Source organism: Sceloporus undulatus, chromosome 4 (genome assembly GCF_019175285.1).
Source record: "Sceloporus undulatus isolate JIND9_A2432 ecotype Alabama chromosome 4, SceUnd_v1.1, whole genome shotgun sequence".
Lineage (NCBI taxonomy): Eukaryota > Metazoa > Chordata > Lepidosauria > Squamata > Phrynosomatidae > Sceloporus > Sceloporus undulatus.
The window spans coordinates 249,022,745-249,032,959 of NC_056525.1; the positions used below are offsets into that span (position 1 = coordinate 249,022,745).

The 10,215-nt window shown below is 44.8% G+C and overlaps 1 protein-coding gene across 3 annotated transcripts in view; it reads left to right on the forward strand.

The window, feature by feature from the left end:
* Nucleotides 1-716: 716 nt before the first annotated feature.
* Nucleotides 717-10,215, forward strand: part of LOC121929490 (1-phosphatidylinositol 4,5-bisphosphate phosphodiesterase gamma-1-like) — a 98,042-nt gene continuing 88,543 nt past the window's right edge. For 2 of the 3 annotated variants that reach the window (XM_042465103.1, XM_042465101.1), the window contains exons 1-2: nucleotides 717-901; nucleotides 1,831-2,596. In XM_042465103.1, the coding sequence (XP_042321037.1) occupies nucleotides 2,365-2,596 (232 nt within the window). In that variant the 5' untranslated portion in view covers nucleotides 717-901; nucleotides 1,831-2,364. Of the gene's footprint in view, nucleotides 902-1,822; nucleotides 2,597-10,215 lie in introns of all 3 variants that reach the window. The other variant, XM_042465102.1, reaches the window with a different exon arrangement.

A 10,215-nucleotide genomic window follows, 5' to 3' on the forward strand; every position in this document is an offset into this window, starting at 1 on the left:
ATTGTGGCCCCAGGGTTCTCTGATAGAGAAGGCTAAATGTCTCACAAAACTACAGACTCCCCATAGCATTGAGCCAGGGCAGTTAAAGTGGTCTCAGACTGGATTATTTCTGCAATGTGTTTTGGACTGCGGTAAGGCTGCATCTGCACTGCAGAAATAATGCAGTTTGACACCGCATGGAACCATGGCCATTAAAGCGCATTAAATTCTGCAGTGCAGATGCACCCAAAGAAAGCTAAATATCCCACAAAACTACAAATCCCAAGATTCCACAGCATGGAGCCATGGCAATTAAAGTGATGCCAAAGTGCATTAAATTCTGCAGTGCAGATGTTCCCAGGACCTGAAGAAAGCCAAATACCCCATAAAACTACAAACTCCAGAATTGCATAACATCGAGTCCTGGGACCTGTAGTTTCTTGGGGGGCATCAGAGGTGTGTGACAGAGAAGGCTCAATATCTCACAAAACTACAGATCCCAGGATTCCCTAGAATGGAGCCATGGCAGTTAAAGCGGGGTCAAACTGCATTAAATGCTGCAGTGGGGATGCATGCAGCGCCTAGTCCCAGCTTTTGCTCAGCTGCTGCAGTTCCCCCGCTATGCCTGCCTTTGTCCACTAGATGCCGCCCTCGGCCTCCTTTCCGCGAGCCTTCGCTGCCTGCCTCCCAACCCAGCTCTCCCTCCTCCTCCTCCTCCTCTTTTGCTTTCCCTGCAGGATCTGTTCTTTTTTCCCTTCCTCCCTTCCCTTCCTTTCCCTTCCCTCAATTCCTTTTCTGGGCTCTTTCCGGCCATGTGGGCTCCCTTTTTCCTCTGGACGTCCATTGCAGCCTCTTGCAACTGATCTGCAAGGTTTGCAGCAGGGTTTACAGTCCTCTGCAAGGAAGCCAAGAGGAAGAGGAGGTGAGGAAGAGCAGCAGCAGGAATTCTGGGGGTTAGGTTTGCAAAAGAAGGGGGTCCCCCTCCTGAAACCCAGACCCCTGCCTTCCCCTTGGCAGGGAAAGCAAGAGAGGAATCCTTGGCGCTCTGGAAGGAAGGAAGGGCTCTCTGCAACATTGTGGCAGCATGGCCCCTGTTTTCCAGGGGAGACTTGGGTTTTGGGGGGAAGGACCCCCCCCGCAGACCCCTCTCTCAGCCTCACCTGGCTGCAAGGGGGGATTTGGGTTGGGGGGAAAGAGCTCTCTTTTGGGGGGCAGTCTCTGTTTTGGAGGAAATATCTGGGGTTATCTCTCTTTTGGGGAGAAGTCTCTGGTTTTGGGGGAGCAATCTCTGGGAGAAATCTCTGGGTTTTGGGGAGGCAATAACTGCTTCGGGGGATAGAATCAGTTTTTGGGGGGTAGAATCAGTGTTTGGGGGAGAATCTAGTTTTGGGGGGATCTTTTGGGCAGAAATTTCTGGTTTTGGAGTGGAAATATCTTTGGGAGAAATCTGGTTTGGGGGCAGAATCTGTGCTTTTGGGGAGAAATCTCTGTTTTGAGGAGAAATCTCTGGTTTGGTGCAAGAATTATTAGGGAAGGAACAGTATTTTGGGGGACAGAACCTGTGTTTTGGGGAAAATCTCTGGTTTTGAGGGGGAATCTTATTTTTGGGGAGGAATCTGGCTTTTGGGAGGGAACTATTTTTGGGGAGAAATTCTGTTTTGGGGGGTCTGCTGGAGGCCTGGCTAGAGCTGGACCAAAGAGGTCTCCTTGCAGGACCCACACAGCCCCCCCTTTTCAGACCCCGCACCCCTTTGCACCCCCTTGACCAGCATCCACCTTCCTTCCCCTCCAAGCAATGATAGTGGTCCTCTCTCTCTTTCTCTCTTTGCCTCCTCTCTTGGAGGGCCCCAGGTTCCCTGAAGTGATGGCCTTGGTTCCTGCCAGTCCTGGATGGGATGAAGCAGCTGCCTCGCCAGGGAGGAGGATCTGAGCCAGGACACCAGAGACAGTCCCACACCTGAGCCTCAGACGTTCCTTGTTCGCTGGATCGGTACCGTTCCCTTGGAGAAGTGCTGGCTGGCGGTGCCACCCTCTGCACCCCTAATCTTCTCCCTTTTCCATGTGGCACCCCATTATTTCCTACTCGCCCTCCCAAAAGGAGAACCTTCCTGTGTAGGCATGAACCTCAGCCCTGAAGACCATGGGATCTAGAGTGTGGAAATTTTTTTATACCCATGAATAGATTCTCCAAGGAGGATTCTTCTGCTTTGACCTAAACAGACGTGGATTGTGGGATTTGCTGTGTGCCCAACAAGCCCAGCCTGGCCTCCTCTGCTCCTCCCGCCTTGCAAAGGACGGCCACCTTGGCTTTGAGTCCCTTGGCTGTGGTTGCCCAGCCATGTGGTGAGGAAGAAGAAAAGGAGGAGGAGGGAGAAGAAGGAGAAGATGTCTCTGTCCAGGCTGAACAGCTTTGTCAATGGCTTCCTGGAGGACCCCTCAGGGCTGGAGGCTGGGGGTCCAGATATGTCCCGGATCCTCAGCGCCTTGGAGGTGGGCACCGTCTTGACCTTGTTCTACCAGAAGAAGTCCCAGAGACCTGAACGGAGGACCTTCCAGGTTCGGCTCAAAAGCCGGCAGGTGGTCTGGAGTCGCACGCTGGAGAAGGTGGAAGGAGATGGTGAGTGCGGTTGTGTGCATATGTGTGAATGCGTACATATTGTGTACATATGTGGCAATATTGGAAGGAAGCAAAAAGGTTGATGGAGTAGTTGGAAACTAAGGAGAGAAAGGTCTAAATGTGCTGAGGTCCTCGGATCCTCTGTAATCTTGGAAGCTAAGCAGGGTCAGCCCTGGTTAGTACTTGGAGGGAAGGCCAGACTGCCAAGGCTGTAGGCCAGGAAGTTACTGGCAAAAGCACCTCTGCGTATTCCTTACCTAGGAAGACCCTACGAAATCCTTGGGTTGCTGTAAGTAAACAAGGCACATAAACACACCCTAAAAGCACCGGATCCCATCTGATCTTGGAAACTGGGCAGGGTCAGCCCAGGTTAGTACTTGGATGGGAGGCCACCAATGAATAGTAGTTTCTGTAGGCTCTATTTCAGAGGAAGGAACTGGAAAAACCACCTCCGAGGGGCCTTTGCCTAAGAAAATCCTATGAAATTCATGGGGTCACCATATGGAAATAAGTGGTTTGAAGGCATGTACACACAGACACATAAACACATAGAGGGCACATCACACTGACACAAGATTCTGAAAGGTGGATCTTATTTATTTGATTTGTATAGGCTGCATCTGCACTGGAGAAATAATCCAGTTTGACACTCAGTGTTATGCAGTTCTGGGAAGTGTAGTGTTTTGTGAGACATTTAACCTTGGTGCTCTGGTGTCACATTAAACTACATATCCCAAAATCCCAGAGCATTGAGCCATGGCAGTTCAAGTGGTGCCAACCTGGATTATTTCTGCAGTGTAGATGCAGCCATGGACCACATTTCTCCTGAAATGGGCCAGAGATAAAACAGGATAGAGCTAAAAGACCTGGTGATAAGAAGAGATAAAACACAATTACGGTATGGTGTTAAAACACCGTTAATTTTAGAAAGAGTAAAAATCATTATTGGAAGTAAGAAGAAAGCTAAAAATACGATACAGGCACACTGTGAAAAGAGCCCTTTCCACATCAGATTAAGTGCTTGTCTGAATAAAAAAAGCGATTTATTTGTCAGTGAGAAGAAAGCAGAGAGGGTCGGCTTAGTTTCCCGTGGAATGGAATTAATTCCACAATCTGGGAGCAGCCACCAAGAAAAACCACAGATAAAATAAACACTATCCTTTTCCCCTAAGTGAACACCTCTCTAGGAATCTCCAGGTCCTCCAGTGCAACTCTATGGTCAACATTTGCCAGAGGAGGGGGAGGATGATGATGATGATTTCCAGGTCCTCCAGTGCAACTCTATGGTCATCATCTGCCTGAGGTTGATTATTATTATAATTATTATTAAGTTTATTTATATAGCGCCGTATGTTTTTCACAGCGCTTTTTTACATAATCATCAACTCTCACAGCGTTGGAGGACTTAGTTATTCCTAGAGAGAGCATATTAATCAAAACTGCAAATAATCACATACGCAAAAGTCAAATGCGCAAATGTGGAGGACCAACTGTAGTTGCATCCCATGGAATACTGGGATTAGTAGTTTTGCAAGGTCTTTAGCCATCTCTGCCAAAGGACGCTGGTGCCTTGCCAAACTACACATCCCGGGATTCTGTAGGATGGAGCTACAGCGGTGGTGTCAAAATGCATTATTCTACAATGTAGATGCACCCAAGGTAAAACTATTAAAACAGCTTAAAGCCAGTTTCCATGTCAAACTCAACTAGTAGTCTTTTTATTTTTCAGCTGTTAGCATTTCAGAAGCGTCCTCAGAGATCTTTGTGCCTTTTTTTTTGATGGGCCTCATGCACCTTTTTTAAATTCACTTATTTATTGACAACAAAAACAAACAAACAAAACTTGGGCCACAATGTATTTAATGCAGTACAGTACCATTTAGCCATCACAACCGTATACTGTACAGGTTATAGCCATCAAGTTACAGGCTTACAAAAAGTGAGTAAAACCTTTTTGAACTTTTTAAAATCACAGCTGGCTCTGTACAAATAAAACAGTAAACGTTTAAAGGCAAATTACAAAAATGTTTGTATTTAATGAGACTTGAGCAGCCACAGATTTTGTTATCTTCAGGGATTCCTGGAACCAAACCACAATGGGTACCGAGGGCCCACTGTAGTAGTTGTAGTAGTAATAATAATAATAATAATAATAATAATAATAATAATAATTATTATTATTATTATTATTATTATTATTATTCAGAGGCTCTTCAGATCAACCATTAAGGCTCCAACGCTGTGTCCATACAATGCAGCACCAAAGGCGCACTGCCATGCTGCGACAACACGACTATGGCGCCCTGGAAAGGCCGGATCAGGGCAGTGACATGTGGTTGCCGTGGCCCTGATCTTGCTAGGAAAGGTCCGGTGTCGCACTGCCACTTAGGGGCTGTAAGTACAGCCCCAGGGTGTCCCTTATATAAAATAGCAAAATCCAAATTAGTTTTTTGGATTATATATATAAACAGTCGCCCCTCCATTTTTGCAGACTTTGAATCTGCATCCCTCTCCTGTTTGCAGGTGACAAACAGAGGGGGCACAAAATGGGGCAAGCGCACCACTGTTCAAGCCAATGGGGCTAGAATACTGGTGATTTTCCGTTTTCATGGGTGATGGGTCTGGAATGGATTTGCTGTGAAAATGGAGAAGCTACCATATAACCTTTGTATAGTATAACCGTTTATACTGTACAATCTACAGTATTATCTTTTTTACCTTCATATATAATATTTTCAAGGCGTGAATAGTTGATTCCATGGAGGACCAACTGTATATGATGATGTGGAAATTTTTCTTTGGAAAATATATATATATATAAATGTTCCGCTCCAGATCTCTGTGGGGACTTGGCACATGTTTTTGGGATGTGTGTGAAGCCTGCTGACGTGAGCGTCTAGTCCAGATGTTTCCAAGATGTGCAGCTTTTGCTCACTTCATCCGCTTCTGTTGCCTCCTTTTGTATTTGCAGCCACCTTCTTTCCTCCCTGATTTCTGGATCCCCTCATTTCCTTTGCCACCCACAGACCCAGGAGGAGAGTTTTCAGCTTCTTAGCATGAGCTTAAAACAGCCCTGGGCCTTGGAGGTTTCTTGGAGTCACTTCCTGGCCTCTTTCTGGAATGATGAACTCATGGAGATCCTGCAAGGCTGGGTTATGGAACGTCATTCAACAGTACACCTTCTCTGGGTGAATTTGGCAGAGAGAAAATGACTTTAGGACATAGAATCATAGAGTCATAGAGTTGGAAGAGACCACAAGGGCCATCCAGTCCATAGTCAGTGGCAGACAAAGGCTGCATCTGCACTGCAGAAATAATCCACTTTGACGTTCCTTTAACTGCTGTGGCTCAGTTCTGTGCATTCCTGAGAATTGTACAGTGGTCCTTCCACATTTGCTGGGGTCAGAGGTGAAGGACCCCCAGGAATCTGGAAATACTGCAAAAGCGTATATTTTACCTAAGAACGCACCGTTCAATTTTTATTTATTTATTTATTTCATTTCATTTATATCCTGCCTTTCTCCTTGGAGGGACCTGAGGCGGCTCACAGATAAAACCTTTGAAAATTATTATAAAATTCAAACAATTAAAATGTCTATATATAAAAATCATACACAATATAAAATATAATATAAAATCCCTTAAAATATACTCATGTTAAAAACAGACTGAAAACCCACCCTGCTCCATAAAACCACCCTGCTGTGCATTCTAGGAGTCTCCAGGTCCTCCAGTGCAAATCTGTGGTCAACATCTAACAGATGTTGACCATAGAGTTGTGCTGAAAGACCCTAGCGATTCCTAGAGAGAACATATAATTTCTTGACCACAGTCTCCGCTTTATGTGATGACTGAGCCCAAGAAAGGAAAATCTTGGAACTATTTCAATGTCTTCATCATCTATAGTCAGCCCTCCATTTCCATGGATTCAACCACCCACAGATCGAAAATATTCAAAGGATAGATCAGTTCCAAAAAGCAAACCTTGATTTTGCCAATTTATATAAGGGACGCCATTTTACTTTGCCATTTTGTATTTAATGGGACTTGAGTGTCCACAGATTTTTTGGGGGGTCTCCCTGGGGGTCCTCAAACCAAACCCCAGCGGATACCAAGGGCCCCCACTGGAAGAAGAAGAAGAAGAAGTACCACCCCATTGTATATAATGGGACCTGAGCATGCAAGGATTTTGGTATCCACAGGCGACTTGGAATAGAAGCCCAGCAGATACCAAGGACCCCCTCTGTATTAATATTATTATTATTATTATTATTATTATTATTATTATTATTATTAATAATACAGTAATAATACCCCATTGTATATAACGGGATGTGAGCATCCAAGGGTTTTGGTGTCCATGGGGGGGGGAGTCCTGGAACCAAACCCCAGTGGAAACCAAGGGCCCCCACTGTAATAATAATAATAATAATAATAATAATAATAATAAGTACCACCCCATTGTATATCATGGACTTGAGTATCCAAGGAATTTGGTCTCCATGGTTGATCCTAGAACTGAAACCCAGTGGATACCAAGGGCCCCCCACTGTAGTAGCAATAAATAAATAAATAGTGCCACCCCATTGTATATAATGGGACTTGAACATGCAAGGATTTTGGTATCCACAGGGGGTGAGGGGACCTGGAACCAAACTCCAGTGGATACCAAGGGCTCCCACTGTAATAATAATAATAATAATAATAATAATAATAATAATAAGTACCAGCCCATTTTATATAATGGGATGTGAGCATGCAAGGATTTTGGTATCCACAGGGGGTCCTGGGACCAAACCCCAGCAGATACCAAGGGCTCACTGTACTTTAAAATTATGTCAACTGTGGTCATAATTTTTGCTTTCTTACTATTCAGCCGTAAACCTGCCTTTGCACTTTCTACCTTGCTCTTTTTCAATAATCTTTCCACCTCTCTGATATTTACTGGGAGTGTTACGGTGTCCTCTGCATAATGTCACTTGTTCCTTCTTCCTATTTTCATGCCTCACTTCAAGGGGTCTCCAGGCGCCTGCCTCCCTCTTTGCTCCAGATCTCTCTCCTGGGGATTATATTGATTCGGTGGGAAGTCCGATTTCCCGGTTGTCTAATCGATCTGACTTCCCGGCCAGGGTTACTTCCAGTTGCAGGTTTCTTTCTGGCGGGTGTCCTTCCTGCCTTTTGTATGCCCTTAATCCTTTGCAGGGAGATGCTGAATAAAGGTCAAAGCCACCCATCCATCTCTTGATGTATTTATTATCTGGAAGGAGAGATGCAGGCTGGAAGGGTTTTTGCTGGTGTCAATGGGGGACAGGCCCTTGAAGAGAGAAAGGCGGAAAACAGTGGATAAAAATTGACTATTTCTGCATCCACACTGCAGAAATAATCCAGTTTGGCACTGCTTTAACTGCCATGGCTCAGTGTTATGGAAAGCTCAGATTTGTCATTTGTTGCAGCACTGGAGCTCATGGACAAGAGAAGGCTGAATGGCTCACAATACTACAAATCCTAGAATTCCATAACATTGAGCCATGGCAGTTAAAGTGGTGACAAATTAGACTAGTTTTGCAATGTGGATGCATCTTAATTCAGTTTTGAGGTTGCCAACTCTCTTCTGAATAAAGACTCCTGTGCTTTAAAAGAGGATCAGGTAGACTCATTTAATGCAAGGGTAGGAATTACGTGGTTCTTGTTGAATGCACAACTGCACATGCAGTGGTCACACCTTTGGAAATGCCACTCACCCAGTGGTGAACTTAATGTTATGCAGTGGACAAAAAGGTACAACCAGATGTACAGTGCACCCACTCCATACATGGGCACACCATACGCAGCTTCCGGTTTATGCAGAAGCCGTGCAGCAATTAAATGAATGGCATGTGTGCCTGCGGTGGTCACAAGCCCCATTGTACTGAATGGGACTCGAGCCTATGCATTATTTGCCTTACTGGGGTGGGTGGGTGGGTGGAACTGTATAAGAGAACTTGCCTATGCATAGAACATCAACAAGATTTCATATTATTTCTCTCTCTCACAAACGTATTGTGTGCATTCAAGTCATACACACACACGTGTGTGTGTGTGTGTGTGTGTGCGCGCGCACATGTATGTATGTATGTATGTATGTATATAAGGGTGTGTGGGTGTGTACAGTCCTCCCTCCGTTCTCACGATCTTCAAGGGACGAACAGAGGGGGAAAGAATGGGGTGCATGCATGCGTCACACCCCCGCATGCCCCCACCTATGTTCAAGTCAATGGGGCTTGAATATAAGCGAAACTCTGTTTTTGTGAGGAGGTCCAAAAAAGGAGGGGCGAATTATATATAAATTTTATTAAATACACTTGTCCCTCCATATTCGCTAGGGTTAGGGGCACAAGACCCCCATGAATAAACCACAAATAACAAAAAAGCCATGTTTTTACCTGAGAGGACACCTCTATAGGAATCTCCAGGTCCTCCAGTGCAACTCTGTGGTCAACGTCTGACAGATATTGACCATAGAACTGCATTGGAGGAGCTAGAAAGGCCTAGTGGAGTGTCCTCCCTAGTAATCTGTAGGTCTCTCAGTGCAACTTTTAGTTAAAGTTGACCATAGAGTTGCACTGGAGGAGGACCTAGATATTCCTAGAGAGAACATATTAATCAAATATGTGAATAATCAAATCCACAAATATGGAGGGATGAGTGTATATATACAGTCAGTCCTCCTTATCCAAAGATTTTTTATTCAAGCATCCATGCCTTGTAAATACTTTAAAAATATACAAATTCCCATAGGCATACCTTGATTTTGCCCTTTTATATAAGGGACATCATTTTACTATGCCATTATATTTAATGGGACTTGACCATCCATGGATTTAGATATCCTTGGGGGTCCTACAACCAAACCCCAGCGGATAACAAGGCCCCATGGTATAAAAGTAGAAGACAGTAACGACAGTTGTAAATCATTTATATTTGTAAGAGACTTACTTAGGGTAAGTATTTTAATATTTGGCCACATCTCTTCCCAGAAGTTTATGGTTTGGGACCATTCTTCTTCTTGATGTCTGACTAATGGGGAACCTATCATGGGGTTTTCTGAGGCTGAGAGTGTGTGACTTGCCCAAGGTCACCCATTGGGTTTCCATGACCGAGCAAGGGTTCGAACCCTAATCTCCAGAGTCATAGTCCAATGCTCAGACCACTACAACATACTGGCTCTCTCTCTACATGCACACACAAATATATATGGGATAGGTGGGGCCTGAAACCATTAAATCCAGGATCTTACTCCTAGCTGCGTTCAGCACTTTGTCTGCCCACTCTGCAATTCTAGATACCTAAAATTACCTCCTTTAGGGAAGTGTTGTTATTTTTGCTCTTTCTAGCATATCAGGAAATGTGAAATCACTTGTAAAGTTTGGAAGAGTGGAGAAGTAAGTGGGAAGCAGAAAAGAAATGTGGGTTGTGTGCATCACAACCTAAGTGATACCCATGGCTGTCTGAAGGTTAGTTGGAGAAAGTGGGACCCTTCCAGCCCCTATATGGGGCTGTGAAGTCCTTCTTGGGGCTTCAGGTACCATGATGATGATGATGATGATGATGATGATGATGATGATGATGATGATGATGAT